The following is a 21,637-nucleotide window of genomic DNA, read 5'->3' on the forward strand; positions in this document are numbered from 1 at the left end:
TCTTTTAAACCCTTCATATTCCACTGTTTTAATGGGCATCATGTCTTCAGTAAGGTAATAAGTCACTGCCTCAGTTACTGCTTGCTTGTTTTTTTCATATGGAGTGCGCTTGTTAAATGACTGTGTTACCGTGGGTTGTGTTAGCTTGGAGCTAGCGGCTGCCTCTGGCTACCAATGGTCTGATCTACGTTTGCTTTGGCTGTCTTCACTGACGTCCAAACCGAGTCTCTGCAAACGTTGCAAATAACTGGTTTGCGCTTTCTCCTCCGAGGAAAAGCCAAACCAAATCGACACTGTGGATGTGGAGTTTCATTTCGGGACCAACTCTGCTTCGTGGTGACTTTCCGCTATTGCTGCCCGCTATACAAACAAAAACAGGGAGGCGGGGAGTGTCACGTATGGTGCACTGTGCGTGCTGTGATTGGTTGGATGGGTATACGCGTCAGCGGCTTTGCGCCGCCATGGAACTAAACTGTTTAGAATGTGCCATGTAGACGATCAAACGATCTTTCGGCTTTATGAGATTGTGAACACGTTACACTACTTAATGAGCTAATTTCGTCATATCGCCCACCCCTAGTTTTACGCATGTGTTCCTAGGTGCTGAGTGGGTGGTCGGGTCCAAGACACTAAAATACATAGTTATAATGCATGCACCCACCGTATTTTAGTATGTTTAATCTATAAAATGGTGACAGTAATAAGATATGTATATTTTTAAAGAAAACACAGTAATAATATATTTTTTTTTTTTAAAGACAAACTGGTGCAGGGACACTAAAATTAAAAAGTCTGAGGAATTGATGCCGGCGGCATGGTGGTCGACTGGTTAGCACGTCCGCTTCACAGTGCAATGGTCCTGTGTTCAAATCTGGCCCTTCTTGTGTAGAGTTTGTATCTTATCCCCGTGCCTACGTGGGTTTTCTCCGGGTACTCCGGTATCTTCCCACATTGCAAAAACATGCATGGTAGGTTGATTGGACACTCTAAATTGCCCCTAGGTGTGATTTTGAGTGCGTATGTTTTTTTTGTCTCTGTGTGCCCTGCGATTGGCTGGCCACCAATTCGGGGCGTCTCCCGCCTACTGCCCGTTGACAGCTGGGATAGACTCCCCGCGTAGGGGTGAGCGATATATATTGTCATCGATATCATCGTCAATATTGCTTTCACAATGTGTAATTTCACATTGCGTATTAATACTGCCTTGAAAAGCGAGTCAGCCGATGGCTGTAGTATGAGGAAATGCTGAATCAGTGTGCATTGACGGCAGAGGAGGAGCAAGTGATAATCATTCGCCGAATCAGTGGGCAGGACCCAGTCAACCAGTCCGCACTGCAGCCGAGCTGTTTCAAATATGGAGGAGTGTCGAGCGGGGATTCATAGCGAGGCGCGAGTCCACGTCGTCTGTAGTCTGTAAATGGTTTGGAGTTGACAAGACTGACGTCGGTGGGAATAACATTATTAGATGTGCTAAAACGGTCACGAGACGAGCAATTCTGTTGCACCACGAGCCATATGGATCACGAGGAAAACTTGGCGACCGCGCAAGCACGCTAAACAAAAGCTTAAACACACACACACTCGGAAAACAGTCGCCGAGTTGAATCAACAAATATAAACGCACTCACGCACACACACACTAAGTACTTTAGCGAGCAAGTCAAACGTGACAGCCTAGATGATCGGTTAACATTCAGTTTACACGCTTGTTGTCCGTATCATTCATAACCAGCCTGTATTCCCTAGGCATGTTGCGTAAACTACGACGGCATATTACTGTGACGCCAGGATACACCCAGACATGAATAAAGTCACAAGTCTACATATCAGTGATAGATGAGTGGGAAAATGCACTTTTCGGTAAATTAGTTTTGTTATTCAACTTTATTCTGAATACGGTGGCCAATGTATGAGAATGGGTGTTGTCATGACGACGGCATTTTTTTCTCTCGCTGGGTGACACTACGTCACATATCAAACACATTTTGTCTCATTTTGATTGCTGTAGTTAACACCCTTTTCTCATTCTTATTGCTCTAGTAGTTGGCAGTGGTACACCAGTACTTACTGCAGCTCAAAATGTCACATCATTATGGAATAACAGCAGAGACAATGAAATGACATAAATATTCCCCAAAATCAATGTAAGTCTATACACAATGTTTTGTATTTTATTGTTAAATATTGTCATAGAATATCATTATGTTTTGCAGAAGCTGTATTTAGCAATTTAAAAGAGATGTTATTCACAAATGCTGTCCATCCACAATTGGTCTGTGAAGTGCAGATTTAAAATATTTTTTGTAGAATTTTATCGTTATTGAGTTTTTTGAAAAAATAATGAAATTTTTTTTTTTGCCCATATCGCCCACCCCTACTCCGCAACCCTTGTGAGGATAGGCAATAAAGATAATGGACGGATGGATGGAATTGTGCCCCCCGCACGCCCAAAAATATCTAAAATTTGTTTGATTTGGTTTGTAAAAATGTCTTTACAGTAATGTTATATGCACCTCCACTAGTCTCAACACGGCATTGCAATTAATATTGCATTTGTGGAATATCAAGTAAACAGCACAATCCACCCAGTTTTTTTATCCTTCTCAGGGGGTGGTTGACTTGCTGTCAACTGAAAATTACATCAGAGTGCTTTAGGGCTCAGATTGTGAAAATCACATGAGCAAATTCAGTAAACAGGTGAACCGTGACGTGAGTTTCCTACCACCCTTTGGGAAGACTTTCTACAAGATGTTGAATGGTGTTTGTAGATCTTTATTCAACTAGAACGACATTTGTGATTTTAGTAATGGTACGATGCCTTTTGGTCTGTCTGTTATGTATCTGTATTGTAAAGTGTCTATTAACATCTGGCAAAGGGACTACCGATGAAAACTGGCTATTAGCTAACTCGGGTGTATTTACTTTTCGTAAGAAATGTTGATTAATATATTTTGGCCCTTTTTAAAAATGTGTTTGAAGTATGTTTAGCACCATTTCAGCATCGCATCACTGTAGTTGGTTCCTCAACCGAAGGGTGACAAAAATTGGTCTAGATTGGGTCAGTTATTCATTTTTAGCCATTGATTGTTAACCAATCAAAAGACCGCTTTTTGGTATTAACACTGTGTTTGGTATGGTATCCCAAAAAACAGGTGACAAGAATTGCTGTGGTTTGGATTAGATTACATTTTTAACTTAACATGAAAATGTCAAATAGTCGGTACCCTAAAAGGGCGCTGCCAAATGTTGGGATCATTCGTACTCTTATTGGAGGCAACATTATCTATCAACCAGTAAGCAAACTTGTGTGGTATACTAAAAAGCTTTTAACGTGAAAATGAAACGACGGACTAAAGTGTGTCTAGCTCCACTGTTTTATAACCACTGTGGTTCGTAACCCAACAGTAGTTCGCCAAAAACTTGGTTCAGTTCCGATGGGTTATTTTGGTACCCTTAAACAGTTTTTTTTTTGGTAATGCAAGAATGTGCTTATCCATTGACAAGCAACAACAGATTCCAGTGGTTCTTGCACCACCCTTAAAGGTCAGGGTGCAAACATTTTTCAGAGTCTGTTAAAATTCATTTTCTCCTTGGTAATAGATTTTATAATACATACAAGTTAGGGCTGCACGATATTGGAAAAAACTGACATTGCGATTTTTGCGGGGTTTGTGATATATATTGCAATATTAAAAATAGAAGAATTTTCACCAGGTGACTTGAATAGTTTTGTTTAGGAATAATTTGATTAATGCATCATGACACCATTGTAATCATATAATATTGTTTAATGCAGACTAAGGGGGTTCATCTGTGAATGATGATTCCTGTATATCAAAGATATCACGGAGGCCATGTCTTTGTAACATAATAGATTATTCATTTAACATTGTATTTCACACTTCAATGTAAACAGCAACAAAATATTAAACATATTTTAAACAAAATAAATGAAAGAGCAGGTGCACTAGTCCCTTGAGTCATTTAAAAAAAAAAAAGATAATAAAAACCTCTAAAGCAGCAGCAGAGTTATAAACATCTTTAAACTAAAATATAAATTGTTAAAAAATTAAAAACCAGGTGTACTAGCCCCTAAGTTGTTTACAAAAATATAACATTAAGATAAAAAAACCTTTGTGAAACTGCAGCAAAGTTGTAAACAAATAACAAAAATATTAAAAATACCATTTGTCGAGCGTGTGGACCATTTTTTTAAACCCCTCTTTCGTGATGGTGTTGAGTGGCTCCATGTCTTTCGCCAGGTGAAAAGTTATTGCATCCGTAATTTGTCGACACTGTTTGGGCTTATCATAAGGTGTTATGCTGGCAAAGGCGTCTGTAATTGTTTGAGTAGATGAAGTTTCACCTCGGGTCCCACTTCTTAGTTTGAACTAGTCATTCAGGGGCTTGTGATAGCGATTCAAATGGTCAACCAGGTTTGTTGTATTACCTCGTGTTGCAGCAACAACGGTGAGGCACTGTGGGCAAAGGATGTTTTTTTTTTGTTCTGAATCTTCCATATTTCCGATGTTGATTTTCTTTTGTGGACTAAGGCCGGGGTTTTTGAAAACGTTAAAAAAAACCCGACTACGTGTAGACAAGGCCTAAATCCACTGCCACTTATGCCGCCGTCGTCTCCTCCTCCATGTCGCCTGTTTGTGTTTTCAGAGCAGACGGCAGTGGCTGTGAGAGTGGAGGGGTTGGGGCCGGTGACTGATTGGCAAGAGGGGAGGGGGTGAGCGAGACAGGCTGTGTGTACATGGAGTAGCTTGCTGCTTTTATGAAGCAAAACAAAAGTTTGCGTGTTCTAAGAAAAAAAAAAGTTAAAATTTTGCATGTCCTTCGATGTGACTATCGCGCATGCGCACATAGCAATCGCGATGTTCAAACGACATATCGTGCAGGTCTAATACAGGTCACTTCCTGTAAATTGTCAACCACAGATCGATTAGAAAATAGGTTTTAATTACTCATTCCGAGTGTTTCCAAACCTCATGGAAGCTCGAGGAATCGTGGCTCAAGCCACCAGAAGTGATGTAGATATAGCGAAACCGCTCGCTACACCATAAACTGTACAATTTCCATGCGCTACACAACACAGCACATTCAATGGCGACCGATGTGTGGAACAAGAGGATTTTGAAACACACGAGTCGACAGCATGGGACATTATAAGACCACATTCTGAATTGTATTTAGTGGTTATGGTTATGCATTGTAAAGGGGGTTCTACAGGGCTACAGAAAGGTTTTCAATGACCTTTAACTCATTCATCGCCATTGACAAATTTACTTGTCTTTTTACAGTCCGGCCATTTAATCCTAGGAATTTATTTATATCTTTTTTCCAAAAATTTTCAAACGTTAGGGTAAAAGACGGTCTAATGTCTGGCAGTGAATGAGTTAATTAAGATACCAAACTACTGCAGCTAAGCAGCTGATACCCTAATTAAAGATGACCAAATGTTGGTGTAGTTCTATAGTTCATGTATGGTACTCTGGTACTCTTCAAAACATCAAATTCTAAAAGGTGAAGATTGAAGTATTTGCCCCCAGCGCAGACCCCCACCACCCCCACCACCTATTCCACCCTGGTTGGTACCCTAGCTTCATGGTGCAAAAAGGTGGTGTGGTTGAAATTCATTATTTTGATACTTTTCAGACATTTTAACATGGAAATTTAAAAGGGCGCTGATTTTATACCAATCAACTACAATGTCTAACTTCACCCTTTTAGGTCTTGTAACACTGCAGTTGGTACCCTAACAATAGATTGACTGAAATTTAAATGCCCCCCCCCCCCTCCTTTCTCTGCAGCATTTTCAGCTGGCTTTGATCGACTCGAACCTCTGCACTTTGTCCAAGGCTGAAAGTAAGTTGCTAGCCACTTACCATTTATTGCAAATTTGCCACGAACAAATGAATCAATGCAGCGTTCCCTACCTAGGTGACATGTAGAAAACATAAGAAGTAAGGAAATTATTCTGTTCTCTGCTGCCGTATACACCCAAAAAATGGTGTTGCCTAGGAGACGAGCAGAAGAAGAGAGCTGCGAGACCTCAAATGCACACTGCACATGCTGACTGCGTTTTCACATCACATTTACACACACACACACACACACACACATACACTCTACTGTCCCGCTCCCCCCCTCCCATCTGTCCTCCATGCTGGATGCAATTTGTACCCAATGGGAGGTCTATGGGGTGAACTTGTAATATTGATTTTGAACAAGAAAATACCAATTCATTTGTTCTGCTTGTGTTTTTTACCCCCACAGTTCAGTTCCACATTGGTCATTTGTATGAGATCCAGGTAAGTCGCAAATAATCTTTTTTTTTAATTATTTTTTTTATTTTGTAATCTCCAAATGCTATTCTGTAGGGTCACTACATGATAATATGGTGTTGTCCTGTGTGCCTTGAATGTTTTTAAATAGGCTTACATTTTGTAATCAACCCATTAAGGCTGGGAGCACTTAACCATGTTTCTACCACTAGAGCCGGGAGCACTGTTGCGTCGTTCTACCATTAAAGCTGGGAAAGCTTATACGCCACTTCCTTTTTTAATTAAAAAAAAATGTTTTATCCGGGTCTTGGTCTCTTAGCCAATAACGTGGATCAGAATATACACGTGATGGTGTCGTGTAGGGCTGGGCTGATAATTCGATATCGATATGTATCGCGATGACCAGAGGAATGATATCAAGAGAAAATGCCATCGATATATTATCGGTCTAATAAAATAAACCAACGGAGCAGACGGACCCTCAGCCTTTCGACCTATCACGGCCCCAAATAAGGAAATACCCCTCCCTTTTAGGAGATACAACCTGAAGCTCACGCATGCACCGCTGAGCTATTGACTCAAAACAAACAAGCAAACAAACAAAAAACGGCCTGCACGGTGCACTGATAGAAAAAAAAGAAGAAGAAATCGTTGATAAGAGAGGGAAGGTCACGTCGCATGTTTGCCAGTATTTTGGGTATTTTAAGTCCGACTTGAGTTAGAAGGCTGACCCCGTCTGTAAACTATGCAAGGTTGTCCCGACAAGTGGTGGCAACACGACCAATTTATTTTACCATCTGAGCCGATCTCATCCACTAGAGCACAGCAACATCAAGCAACAGGCATCAACGTCTGCCGGTGAAAGTGGAGCAATAAATAAGATGAAACAGGCTAAAATAGAAAGCTATTCGGCACCAGTTCCTTACGCCAAAGCATCAAAATATTATAAGGACATAACTAAAGCAGAGGCGTATCATTTAACCTAAGACATGCTACCGCTCAACACAGTTGACAAATTGGATACAAAAATCGTATTCGTGTGCTTGACCCTCGCTACACTGTACCTGGCCAAAAGCACTTTTCCAAGATTGCTATTCCAAAGCTGTACGTGAGGTGCAAGAAAGACGTGGAAAGGAAACTTGTGTCGGCAAATTACTTTGCGACAACCTCCGACATGTGGTCTTCGTGCAAGCCATACCACAGCAGAAAAGAAAGGGGAACTGCAGAAATGGCAGCGCCACCGGTTCATGCGTTCAGGGCGGGGAAGAGGACAGCGGCACCACGAAGCAGCTGAAAAGCGGGCAAGAAAGTCCAAAGTATGGACATTTTTCAACGAAAAGTCAAACGAGTTGGTTGCCTGTAGCCTTTGTAAAGCCGAGTTGGTGTAAATTGTTTGAAACCTTTAATTGTTAAAAGGAAAGGTTGGTGGGGTGACCTCTGCCAAAACTCATTTAGGCCTTGTCTACACATCCCCGGAGTTTTTTCATTGAAAACACAAAACTCCGGCCACAGTGGACTTTTTCGGATACCTCCTAATCTTCGATTGGCTGTGGACAGTTAGACCCGGAGATTTACGTAGTCACTGTGCGACAAAAATGCTCTGACGTCACTTGCGCGACTTGTGGTTTCCAGAGAGTCAACAGGGAGACGCATTGGTTATAGCCATTCTCAAGGCGCTTTCTGCTTACTTATTTGTCCGCAACCAAATACTGCTTCTCGTTGAAAGGTTTAAAAGCAGTTCTGACCTCTTATCGGTCCTCACGAGCGGGCCTGGCGCCGTGTTTTCGATTTCGTAGAAGTGACGTCAAAGGATGGAAGTTCCTTCGGAATGGACAGTATTTGGCTAACTACTGCCGCCTAGAGGCTTGACATGCGTTTGAAAATGCACTTTTGCAGTTTTGTGTGATTTTTGGATGTGTTTTCCAACGCAGGCGGGCGGGATATATTCTATTGTTAAAAATACCTTGGCTACATGTAGACAAGGCCTTAGTTTGGCATGGCAGGCTGGATGTGGTCAATGGGCCTTGAGTTTCACACCTGTGCTTTAAATCCATCAGATAATCTGACCTTTGCTAACTTCAGAGGAGGTAAAATTGGGCTGAATATCAGACGGCTCATCTTTGTTTTCCCCCACTTTAGTCAATAAGCAGATGCTTTTGAATGCATGCTATTTTTGGTTTAATTCAGGCGCCAGGTTAATAAGGTCATAGAGTCAAAACAAACAGCATCTCACGTTTCATACACACACAGCTGCAGTGGTGCTGTAGTGGCCACCCGACAGAATCACACACTTTAATGGTCCAGACGTGTTGAGTCTGGCCTTTCCTCTTTGACCCTCCCCCTCCCAAGTTTGTGTTTGTCCAGACGGTCATTACAAGTGTGAGGAGGTCTTTTGTCTGTGCGCCTCGTGCCATAAAACACACCGTCCTGTCTTGACTAGATCGACGTCTGTGTGTCTGTCTGTTTTCCTGCAGAAGAAGTACAGAGCAGCGAAAGAAGCTTACGAAAACCTCTTGCAGACGGAGAATCTTCCTGCTCAGGTGAAGGCGAGCACACTGCAACAGCTTGGTGAGTGTCACTGGATCATCGTGACTACTTCATTCATGTGGATGGCACTCAGGAAGTGACGCTTTGGTAGTTTATTTGGAGCAGAGATGCACCACTGCCAGACCGTGTACGAGAACAAGTGCTTAAATTTGAGCACTCACACCTACCATTTACCGATACTTGATAATGCCATTACGCCTTGCAGTTGTGATGTAAATGTTTTATTTTAATGACTATTGGTCCAAAACAAACATTTTTGAACATGGCATAGGTTTCACTCAGACACTTATGTGAGTAGCAACTTAATACTGACATTTAAATGTAGTTTTCAGTGTTAGAAAAAAATGTCATACACTGTTAAAACTGTGTGACTGACCTGACAAAATATTAAAAGGATCATTTTAAAATCATCCTTCTCTAGCCCCATCTTACCCCTCTAATTTCATTGTAATTATTATTTTTAAAAATGTCATTGGGCCACAAACTCGCCAGTCAGAGACTGCAGAGGCAGAAAGTGTGCCCTAATATCGTGCCAATTTGTTTTTTTTTTGCATGTACGCCGCTACGCACACACTCTGGCGCGCATCTAATCTGCTAGTCCAAGCTGCAGCACACAGCCCCATTGCACTGATATTTTTATTATATATAGTATATTGAACTCCAATTAGCAACAAAAGTTCAAAACAAGGAATTTGACATCCCTCAAAACAAATCAAGTGTGAACGTCTATAATGCTGATTTTCTATGCCGGGGGCTTCATCGCCGGTCTGGGAAAACTACTGCCAAAGCCGTCGATCCATAAATCAGTTCGAGACATCCTTTAATTTAAAATTGTCCAATTCCTCGGAATTTTAACAGTAAGTCTCCTATTTCTGTAGTCTATTAAGACTGACTGATTATCTTTGTGTTAAATCAATGATCAACATATTTGCATATTTTCTGACGGTACGGACCAAACCAGTATTTAATTTTATGTGTATTTTCTTCACTGTCAATTTGAAATAGTGCCCTGTTTTTTATTTAAAAGATGGAAATTAAAACATGCCATTTTCTAATCTAGTTTGGGTCGGCGGAGAAGTGTCACAGGGAGGCAGGATAATGCTTTTTCTTTGGACTTCCACAATGCCGGTGCATTTGTCTCTCTTATGCTTCCTGCCCTGTTGAAAACAATACGTATTTAATTGCATACATCAGCTGCTGGTGCTGACATCATCTAATTATCTGATTCTGTGATCCCTTAATACATTTAAAATAACACATGGTTATGTCAATGCGCTCTTGCTAGGTTCTGTTTAAAAGACACACGGATAAAGTCGTTTTTTTCTGTGGTTATTTCACAAAATCTATGTAAAATAAAATAACTTGATGCATTTTAGTCAAGCCATTTTGAAAGGCTGCTTAGTGATGTTTCCATCATTTTTATATGTATTTTTTTATTTCTTCCATGGCAGAATAACTGTAACTTGACAGGATTAAAGGCAACTGAAGAAGCTTTATGTATCCGTTATAGCCTGGATCTAGTATTTTATATTGATGACCATATTAACATTCTAAGTTCTTCTCCCAGTCGTACCATAGACGGACAACAGCCTCCCCCACCCCCAGTAGTAAAACATTACCAGTCTAGCCTGGTTGGGTTGTCATGGCGATCAGTGGACCTCGCCACAGGTGTGTAGAGTAGTAATTATGAAGGGGCAGTGGTCTGTCTGCATTAAGAGCACTCTTGTACCTGCAGTGTAGTTAGACATGAAAGGAGGGCTTATTGTGTGAAGGCGAAGGCTTTCACACATATGTTACTCTACACCATTCACCTTTGGCGTGGTGGTAATGCTCGCTTTGACAGTTCTGTTGTCTAAAACGGTGTCCAATCGCCACCAAAATGAAAATGCACATTACTACTCTTGTCCACTTCAACCTGTGAAAGTATAAAAGTGTTCTGCACCATAGTTTGGATGTATTGACATAAAACGTGATCTCATCATGATCACCTCCACCAAATCAAGAATACCGTGGCGATTGCTCCTCCACTTTCACAAGCTGAAGTGGACAAGAGCATGAATGCGCACACGAACCCCGACTGGTTATATTTCGGACATTTAGTGACGCTAAACTCGTGTCTCAGGAGGGAGAGAGACGTGGCTTGCAGCAGCAGCAGCCAGATTGGAGCCCCCCAGCTTCCCTCCCCGGTTAGAGGTAGAATTGGGACAGGGAATAGCAACAACTAGCTTCAGGCCGTTAAAACAAAAGGCGTTAGCACAGCAAAATTAGCTCGTGTGGAGATGATCATGAGCCTGCGTCTTCATGTCGCCTCCCAAGCAGTCGCGCGCGGTGTCTCTGCTTTTTGCTTGCAGCCCCCTTCTGCCCGAGTGAAGCGGGTTGAGAGTGACAAAAGCCCTCATCGAACAGCGAACGAAAAGTTCCAGCGAGGTTGACTGCACAGCCGAGAGTGTGGCCGCATTGGAACGTGCCCTTTCGACTGTTACCTTCCAAATTGGACGGCGCGTTGTAAGCCGAAAATCTGGGGCACTCCTCATCCAAATAAATGTGCACGTCTCATTTCCACTTCAGTCTCTGTAAATATCCTGACTGGTGTTTAATGCCTCGCCCGTCCTAACTGTGATCAGCAAAGAGGCAGTGTTTTTTTTTTTTTTTTTTTTTTTTTAAGCAAAGAAGCAGTGTGCGCTGGTTCCAGTCTATGTAGCTCTGCTGACTTCCACATTTCCTCATTCTCATATAAATCAGCCACGGAGAGGTTAATCCTTTTTATATGTTGAAGTGGGCATTAGTAGAGATGTCCACATATATTTTGGTACCAATTGATTGCCGTATTTGGACGTTATAAGCAATGAAAGTACAATGATTTCCAATGGAGATTTTGGAATCGGTTCATCCCGTGACTCCGGCCGAACAAGGATAGAACGGTAGGGGGCGCGGCCATTCTGCTCATTAACAAGGGGCGTTATTCATAGTCACTTATTTCCTAATTTCTCCCAAATTTAATGATAAAATAGAAAATGACAACTCTTTTCATTTTCCTGATCAAAAAATATATAAAATGAACTTGTGAGTGAAAACGTGGCCATCGTCCCACCGTCCCTTTAATGGATTCCAAAAATTCACGGCTTCCGGAGGTCCATTTTTTTCACCCCTGACATTTACGGTTTCCCAAAAATTACCCGTTTTTCACCCCAAAAAAACATTAATTTCCATTCAACACTTCCCCATCTGCTGCGTTGGATTGAATCCCGCTCATTCCACAAATTTTCATAGACATCATTGAACTTAATTCAGCTCATTCAACTCACATTACACATCTCACACAATTCCTACTTCCCCAAAATTCAAATTATTCAACCTTAAAAAAACAATAAAAAAATTCACCATTCATTCCCAATGGCACATTCAACACTTGACATTTAAACCATTCCTATTTAAAATTCACAACATTCAGCTCATTCAACTCACATTCCACATGACCCACAATTCCTACTTCCCAAAATTCAAATTATTCAACATTTAAACGCATTAAAAAAATTCCCAATGCCACATTCACAAATTTCAGCTCATTTAACTCAGGATTCCAATATCGTAGGCTGCATGGCTCAGTGGTAGAGTGGTCGTTTCTAACCAGGAGGTTGTGCGATCCCCACCCATTCCCTCCTTGTTTCAATTTTTTTTCCTGACTTCCTTCTTTAATTGTTAACTCACATTCGACATCACCCACAATTCCTATTTCCTAAAAATTCAAATTATTCAAACCTAAAAAACCCATTAAACATTCACCATTCATTCCCAATGACACATTCAACAAGCCACAACAATTCACCACACCTGGAATACTCATCCCCAGGTGGCCCTAAATAAGCTGCAATTTTGTTAAAAAATTCACTGTTCCCAATGTGCCATTCACAAAATTTCACTCATTCAACTCACATTCCTATATTGGAGGCTGCATGGCTCAGTGGTAGAGTGGTTGTTTCCCAACCAGGACGTAGGGGGGTTCAATTCCATTCCTTCCTTGTTTCACTTTTTTTCCCTGACTTCCTTCTTTCATTGTTTCCAGGCTTCCTCTTATCTTGCTTCCCTTCAGCATTTTTTATATCATTCAAGGTCATTCAACTTCATCCCACTTGATTCAGTGTCATTCCAACACATTCCGCAGTTTTTATTCGGCGTCTTCGCCTTCACACGGAATTTCTCCAGAAATTGCATTCTCTAGTTTGTTAATGCTATTTTATTTCATACGACTTTGAGGTAGGGCTGGATGATGATGGAAAAAATATTAATCACGATTAATTTGATTGATTGAAATCACGATAAATAAGACGATTATTCATTGATTTTAAAAATGTAACCCTTTCAAATACAGTGGTCACTACAGTTGACAGCTATTTAAAAGTTGCTTTCGCCTATATTAATTCATCTAAAAAAATCTTTATTATAACTCATATCATCAAATAATAATTCATGCATGAAAGGATTGATTCAACTACTACAACTCAGCTCCTCAAAACTATTATCATAGCCGCATGCCGATTCATCCCTACATTTACACTTTTTCTTGAACATTCTGTTCTTTTTGTCAAGTACAAAATGAACTTGTAAATATGTTAAATTCAAGCTTCTTGTATTTTAGTTCTCCGACATCCACACCTTTGCTGCCTTGAATCTTTACACACATTCAAGCAATGACTAAGCATCTCCCTTAAGGCCCTGATACACCAAACCGACGTCGGAGGTCGTGAAGCGTCGTGGCGTCTGAATGTGCCGTCTGTTTGGTGTAGTGGCCACCGTCGTAGGGAAGAATTTTTGCCGTTGAGTAATGTGTGTATGTGTTTCCAGAGCTTTTGTGAATATTTGTTTTTTGGTAGGAATATCACTCCAAAAGTCTATGCAAATTTCCCGTTAGCATTTTAATGGAATATTGCATTGACTTGAGCATAATTGCATGCAATGTTTTATGAACAAAGCATGTTTTGTATTTAAATATACAATCGGTGTCTTTTGTTTGTTGCGTGTTTAGTTTTACAGTAAACTCCAACTGGGATACCATTAAACAGTTTAAAGGACACCTGGGGATGGCAGAATCACATAGCTACATGCAAGCTACATGGTGCATTCAGAGTACTTTAACAACATTGGGAACTTAGAAACGCACTGCGCCATTCTGCATATTAATCGGTTTTCTTTGAGTTGAACGTTTTAAAGATAGAGAAAAGCCAAAATCAAAATCATGATTAAATTTCCATTAATTGTCCAGCCGTCATCTGAGGAATACGCCGCTTTTTTGATTGCTGTCAAATCCACCCTGCTCGAAATATGCTGGTGCTCGAATCAAACAATGTTCATTTTTTTTAAGCCCAAAGATTTTAAGGTGTTTTGTTTGTTCTCCTGTAGGCTGGATGCATCACACAGTGGAGCAGCTTGGGGATAAAGGCACCAAGGACAGCTATGCCATCCAGTGTCTACAGAAGTCTCTAGAAGCAGACCCAAACTCTGGCCAGTCCTGGTACTTTCTTGGCAGGTAACAGAATTCTTGCATCAATATTTGCATACTTGCTCACTGTCTCTCTCTCTCGCCCGCCCTCTCTCGCTCTTGTCCTCCCTCACTCTCACCCTCTCTACATGTACATATACATAGATAGATAGATATATTGGTTGAATTCACATAATACATGAATACAACAAAAAAAATAACCAGTCAATGTGTTGTCTAACGGAAGACCACTTATCTGTACCTTGCCACTTAAATTTAATGAAACATAGCCCACTTCCTCGATCCTCTCCCTTTTATATCGTGTTCGATTGCTGAAATACGTTATGGTTATTAAAAACGATTTGATTGTAAAACTTTGATATAGCAAATGCAAATGTGCATAGCTTTCCACCTGTTTCGGCACAAACGACGTGTTAAATTAAACGAATAATGTGCTGAAAACCACATGGATGAATATACCACTCTTTTGCAAAACTTTGTTAATATAACTGCAAATCAAAACCACAAAAGTGTAGACTGTTCATGTCTTTAAGACAAACATAGTAGTGTCCCGCGGCCAGGGGATACAGATTTTTTTTTAGGGGCACATTGCCACAACACCTGAAATAGGAATAAAAAATACTGTTTCAATCACGTACACATTGGCTTTGCATTGTTACGTTCCTAATTGGAAATGGATTGAAGTACCCTCACATCGCCGACTCGTCCTCTCCTGCGTTCTGACGCTGTGTTGAGCAATATCAATCGCTCTTGCTGAGGGCGGGCACACAATTAGAAAATTAGCTGGAGGCGGCAGGCTCGCAATTTTGAACGCAGGAAAAACCCTTATGTATGACCATTAAACCACAGCCTTTACAAAACTGAGCTTTCTCAAATCGCTTAAACGTGAGCCAGCTGTCAGTGCGACTTGGTTGTCAGTGTTCTTCTTCATCGATGGATATGATTATTTCACATGTTCAATCTTACATGTACCTTGAAACTATAGACATGTTATGTTCTTTTGCAATATTTGTGCACTATTGTTGACACATTTTGAGATTGTTGTTGTTGCACATTTTTGAGTTTATATGTGCGTTGAAGCTATAAAGTCATGTACATAAGCAGTATTCATGCAATATCTTTACATTTTGAAGTTTACACCTACCTGTAAGATAGGGGTGGGCGATATGGGAAAAAAAAATCTCAATATTTTTTCAAAAAACTCAATAATGATAATTTGACGATATTCTACAAAAAATATTTTAAATCTGCACTCACTTCACAGACCAATTGTGGATAGACAGCATTTGTGAACAACATCTCTTTTAAATTGCTAAATACAGTGACTACAAAACATAATGATATTCTATGACAATATTTAAGAATAAAGTACAAAACATGATATATAGACTTACATTGATTTTGGGGAATATTTATCTCATTTAAATGTCTCTGCTGTTATTCCATAATGATGTGACATTTTGAGCTGCAGTAAGTACTGGTCTACCACTGCCAACTATTAGAGCAATAAGAATGAGAAAATGGTGTTAACTACAGCAATCAAAATGAGAAAAAAAAGTATTTGATATGCGACGTGTGACGAAGTGTCACCAAGCGAGAGAAACAAAGATGTCGTCATGACAACACCCATTCTCATACATTGGCCAACGTATTCAGAATAAAGTTGAATAACAAAACTGCAATTTACAGAAAAGTGCATTTTCCCACAATTTCATCGCTGTGACATGTATACTTGTCACTTTATTCATGTTTGGGTGTATGCTGGCGTCACACTAATAAACCGCCATAATTTGTTCAATATGCCACAGGAATCCAGGCTATTTATGAATAGGCTTGTCACGATACTAGAATTTCAACTTCGATACCGATACCCAGTTCAGTATCAATACTCGATACCATTTCGATACCACACGGAACAAATTAAAGCACAGGCTATTTTTTTTTTTTTTTTTTTTTTTACTGTAAAACTTTTTTATCGCTAAAAACTATTCCTAAAACTATACCAACTATAATTATCTTTAATACAATAGTTTTTTTAAGAGGTAGTGCAAAAAAATAGTACAACTTCAGTATTTAATTTCGACAACCCTCTGTACAGTCAATGCCTGGAACCAATGACACATTTTAAGTTGTCTGAGCCTGGGGTAGTGCAAAACAAAGGAAGAAGTAGTGCAAAGAACAAAACACACACAAAAAAACCAATTGTTAATCTGTAAATTGTCTGAACTTGTGAAAAGAAATAACCATACTGTGCAACACCAATGGCACATCATTTTCAAGTTGTTTGAGGTAGTGAAAAAGAATAACACCCACCACTTGCAGTAACATAAATTGACAACAAAATCTGTAAATTGAGTATCTAGACCCACATGTTTATCTATTAAGGCAAACCAACAAGTCACAGATAATAATAATAATAATAGTAATAATAAAATAAAATACATTAAAATACTTTTAGTTATTGGCGGTCCAGAACAGTAGCAGATAGGGTTGGGCATCGTTCGAATTTGGACGATTTGAACTTTTTACTATTTGTGAACTTTACCATGGATTACGCAAAGGGCTGTTTTTAACCAGTATTTATTTTAATACATTCTTTTGCATTATTATCTAGTATTATTTTTCACAAGAGCTTTATTTTTGAGAAGCTCAAGATAATACAATAATGCAGCTGTTACTGAAAACATGCTACTGATCACTTGGCTAACCTTGTCTTGCTTTAGAAAGGAAAATATATATGACAAACACAACGCTGCATTTTATGGGCAAGCAAGGAAGTCTATCTAATCCAAGCAGTCTATGTAAACATATGATGCATATGTATGTACAGTGTTTCTGTATATGCTGCAGCTGCGTATGCTATAAACTAAATATTAGCTGAATATGTGCATTTGAGTTTTGAAGTTGTTGGTTCAATGTTGCCATTAGAGGTACTTAGCGGATTCTGACTTTGGGTCATGAGCCGCAACGCATCATTCTATGGCTCGGCGTCAGCCGAATGAGCCGAGCAGGATCAGCGACCCTGCGATGGGCGGCCGCTGCCACCGCGGCGGCTGCTGGGGGGATTTGGGGAAGGGCCGGGCACACGCTCAGAGAAGCCGACGCAGTGGCCCGCGCTTGCCAGCCGGTACGAAGTGAGTGGAGGGGCTGACCGAAAGGACCACTGCAGCTCGAGTGGGGGCGAGCTTCCGTGCTATTGCGAGACAGCTTCGGCTGCAGGAGCCCGGGGCGCACACTTATTTTTTTTAATCGGTCGTACTTTGTTTGTAGCTCATGCGCGCGGCTAACTAGGGAGTCGACGAGCAGTCTGCACTCGGCAGAGCAGGGAGGGAGGGGCGGTTGCACGGGGCAGGCTTCGGCAGTGTGTGCGGGAGCAGCAGACCAAAGCGCTGTTGGTATCGAAGTCAGTGGTTTGGTATCGGTAATATCGATGCTACAGCAAGCTAGTATTGTATCCGTTCAAAATGTTTAGTATTGAGTAAGTACCCAAGTATCGATATTTTTGACAAGCCTAGTTATGAATGATGCGGACTAAAAGCGTATAAACTGAATCTGAACCGATCATCCAGGATGTCACGTTTGACTTTGCTCGCTAAAGTATTGAGTGTGCGTAAGTGCGTGCGTGCGTGCGTTTATATTTGTTGGTTCAACTCGGTGACTGTTTTTTGAGTGTGTGTGTTTAAGCTTTTGTTGAGCGTGCTTGCGCAGTCGCCACGTTTTCCTCGTAATCCATGACTCGTGGTGCAACAGAGTTGCTCTTCACCGTGACCGTTTTGCCACATCTAACAATGTTATTCCCACAGACGTCAGTCAACTCCAAACCATTTTCAGACTACGGACGACGCGGACTCGCGCCTCGCTAAGAAGCCCCGCTAGACACTCCACCACGAAATGAGGAGATAACAGCTCGGCTGCAGTGCGGATAGAGTCACGTGACCGGGTTCTGCCCGCTGAATCGGCGAATGATTGTCATTTCCTCCTCCTCTGCCGTCAATGCACACTGATTTTTCAGCATTTCCTCATACTTTGCGGCCATCGACTGACTCGAGTCAGAGGCAGTATTAAAACTCGATACTGTAAAATTACACATCGTGAACGCAAGATTCACGATGATATCGATAACGATCGCCCACCTCTACTGTAAGCCATAAATCCTGTGCACTGCCGCTACATTAGTTATTTTATATACATTTTTTGATAGTTTACTTTTCAAACTTAATCTTCTCCTTGGTACTAAACACCGTCAACTAAGTTTAGTAAAAAGGCTGAAACAATTCACAAGAGCAATTCACAATGTTTTAGGGCAGACGATTGGTTTTGTGACGTTTTCAAAGGCTTTTTGCACGGTAGGGGCTTCACATAATCACAGACTTTGAAGTAATCGGCTGCCTCCAGCTTTGTGTTTGTACTAATCTTAATCAATGCCAGCGTTAAATAAGCGATTGAATATTTTTTAGGTAGTATAATACAACTTGAACGAAGCAGTGGAAAACTGGGAACTCAAAACAAGCTGTCAGACCCAATGGTGAAAACAGGGTTGCTGTGGAGAAAAGACTTAAACACATTGAAAATGTATTTTAAAATGACACTTTGAATAGAAAGACCAGAACATGATGAGTTTATCTGAAAGTGCAATTTTGTTCAAATGGTAAAGCTCAATATTTGCATTTTATATTTTATAGTATCTAAGTGAGCCAATTGCTAATGTATTTTTCATGGTTTATTGAATAAATCATTGTCACTCATCATCTTTCTCCATTTTGTCTTTCAGGTGCTACTCCAGTATTGGCAAAGTACAGGATGCATTCATCTCCTATCGTCAATCCATCGATAAGTCTGAGGCCAGCGCCGACACCTGGTGCTCCATAGGGTGAGCAAGAATAAACAATCTATACCGTCCTTGATTTAGAATTATTGCATAGGACCCATGACAGGAAATCAGGAAGTTACTTTTTATATTGAAGATGGTGAAGCAAGGGATTTCCTGAACAAGTGTGTGTGCTTTCACATAGTGACATGGTATCCCGCATTCAGATGATTAGATTACATCATGATAATCTTACACACAGGTGTCATCCTGCCAGGTTCTGATACTACGTCTTAAACCAGAAAACTGCGGGGTTGGCTTCGTGCCCCTCCCATTTCATAATGTTCATACAGAAAAAGACAAGGGGGAAAAAGTTGTTCAAATGAAATTCTACTAAACACAATTAAGTATTCTGGAAATCATCTTTTCCAAAAAGCTGGCAGAGGTTTCATCCTTTTGTGTTTGTCTTTAGGGTGCTCTATCAGCAGCAGAACCAGCCTATGGATGCGCTGCAGGCCTACATCTGCGCTGTACAACTGGACCACAACCACGGCGCCGCCTGGATGGACCTGGGCACGCTTTATGAGAGCTGCGGACAGCCACATGACGCCATCAAGTGCTACGTCAATGCCACGCGCAGCAAGGCCTGTGTCAACACTGCTGCGCTCGCTCAACGCATCAAGCTGCTGCAGGTAGATTGTATTCCTTTAGTAAAAGCTGTATGCAACCCTGTTAGATGTCGTTGAGTCATTTGGTGAATGAGTGTTGAAATCATTTTCATATCTTATCACTGAGATATGAATTATTTCATAATTTTGTGCTTTTGTAATGCTCAAACACCGTCATTACATAAAACATTTGTGATATGTTCTCCCCAATTTTGTGTTGTCTTGGTGGTTCTGCACTAAAACGTGTCTTGACACAATTTCTCCTAGGCTCAATTGTGTAACCTACAGCCAGGTAGTCTGCAGAATAAGAGTAAAATGCTCCCTAGTATTGAGGAGGCGTGGAGCCTGCCCATCCCTGCTGAGCTCACGTCCAGGCAGGGGGCCTTGAACGCTGCACAGGCACAGCAGGTGAGAGATCCAGCTCCTACTAGAGACCTCAGCCATTCAGAGAATCAAAATGAGTAGCTCTAATAGTCTACTTTGCATCTTGGCATGGACGTGAGAACCGAAAGATGGAATGAGGTGCAGATTCAGAGGGGACAGTGAGGTGTTGATCTTGAAAGGGTTTGTCAGCAGTCAAAACGTTGACGGAGCGTGACTAGCATCATCATATTATGGCCCACTGCACTTCATGCAAAGATGTACGAATGTTGCATTGAAATGACTATGCAAGACATATTTATCGCCCATGGAATCTCATTGTACTTTTTTGAGACAGACCATAATGTATTTGACTTGTTAACCCAGCCCAAACCCGACTGCATGTTTGCACATTGATGCAATATTATTCTTGCATCGTTCCACAAGCACATCATGGAGACTCTGATTAAGACCTTAATCAATAGTTCTGATTAAGTTTTAATTTGAAACCAAGCTGTATTTTAATCAGAGTGTTGTCATACATTCTTTATTTGAAAGCATGTAAATGTAGTGGGTGTATGCAGAGGATCCATGTGTATTTCCCCCCCCCTTCTCTTTTGAAAATGTCTTCAGTGGTACTGTTTTTGGGGTTGGGGGGGTTTAAGGTTGACTGCCAAAACGCAGATGGTCATCATCACAAGCTGTTTCTCTGCTGGATTTGTAGGCTTGTAAGGGGGAGGGAGCCCAAAGCACCAGCAATCACAGCGACCTACAGGCCAGTCCTGCCAAAAAGAAACGTACTGCCAGCCCAGCCAGAGTAATGCCAAGAATTGCACATAAGGGCACAGCCCGCACACATTGCAGTTTGAGCGAATATATGGATTTCCTCTTTTTATTCTTCCTTTGGTTGTGTGCAGAGTGTTGCAGACTCGTGTGCAAACATCTCCAATCAACATCCGGTCCACAGCTGGTACCTTACGCCGCAGAAGCTTCAGGTAGGAAACGTGTGTTTTAAATCATTGTACATTCAATCGCAGAGGTCGTCAGTAGTCTGTTCTGATGGAACGCTCTCAATTTAAGCTGCACAACTTCGGTGGCATTAGCCTTTTCCACTCATTTCGTTAATTCTGTACATGGGTGCACACAAAAAAAATACAGATGAATCGTGGAGAAGGGGCAATGCAAACTAAGTAAATCAAATGGTTTGTCCAGAGCAGCTTTTTGTGGGTAGAGAAAATTTGGAATAGTACCCATCTATAGGCCGGTCCACTTCTATTTTTAAACGGTCATCCGTCGGCGAGTCCAACTAAACTTTTACTCCCTGACCCCATCGTGCTGCCATGAAAGGCAGATTGGCATTGTATTGATTATATTTGGTGAAATGCGCCGTAACTTTCGGACTCTATTGCCAACACGAATTAGCCCTTACAGTGTAAGGCTTACACTACTTTAACCACAATGCTTCTGT

General features: G+C 41.0%; 1 protein-coding gene across 3 annotated transcripts in view; it reads left to right on the top strand.

The window, feature by feature from the left end:
• kdm6a (lysine (K)-specific demethylase 6A) overlaps positions 1 to 21,637 on the top strand; it is a 75,105-nt gene that overhangs the window by 35,474 nt on the left and 17,994 nt on the right. For 2 of the 3 annotated variants that reach the window (XM_086050862.1, XM_086050864.1), the window contains 9 exons: positions 5,817 to 5,871; positions 6,283 to 6,317; positions 8,765 to 8,858; positions 14,235 to 14,361; positions 19,106 to 19,204; positions 19,614 to 19,833; positions 20,077 to 20,217; positions 20,894 to 20,986; positions 21,087 to 21,164. In XM_086050862.1, the coding sequence (XP_085906988.1) occupies positions 5,817 to 5,871; positions 6,283 to 6,317; positions 8,765 to 8,858; positions 14,235 to 14,361; positions 19,106 to 19,204; positions 19,614 to 19,833; positions 20,077 to 20,217; positions 20,894 to 20,986; positions 21,087 to 21,164 (942 nt within the window). The remainder of the gene's footprint in view (positions 1 to 5,816; positions 5,872 to 6,282; positions 6,318 to 8,764; positions 8,859 to 14,234; positions 14,362 to 19,105; positions 19,205 to 19,613; positions 19,834 to 20,076; positions 20,218 to 20,893; positions 20,987 to 21,086; positions 21,165 to 21,637) is intronic. The other variant, XM_086050863.1, reaches the window with a different exon arrangement.

The sequence above is a fragment of the Filicampus tigris genome, chromosome 14 (genome assembly GCF_054856515.1).
Source record: "Filicampus tigris isolate MCC_2025a chromosome 14, RoL_Ftig_1.0, whole genome shotgun sequence".
NCBI classification, from domain to species: domain Eukaryota; kingdom Metazoa; phylum Chordata; class Actinopteri; order Syngnathiformes; family Syngnathidae; genus Filicampus; species Filicampus tigris.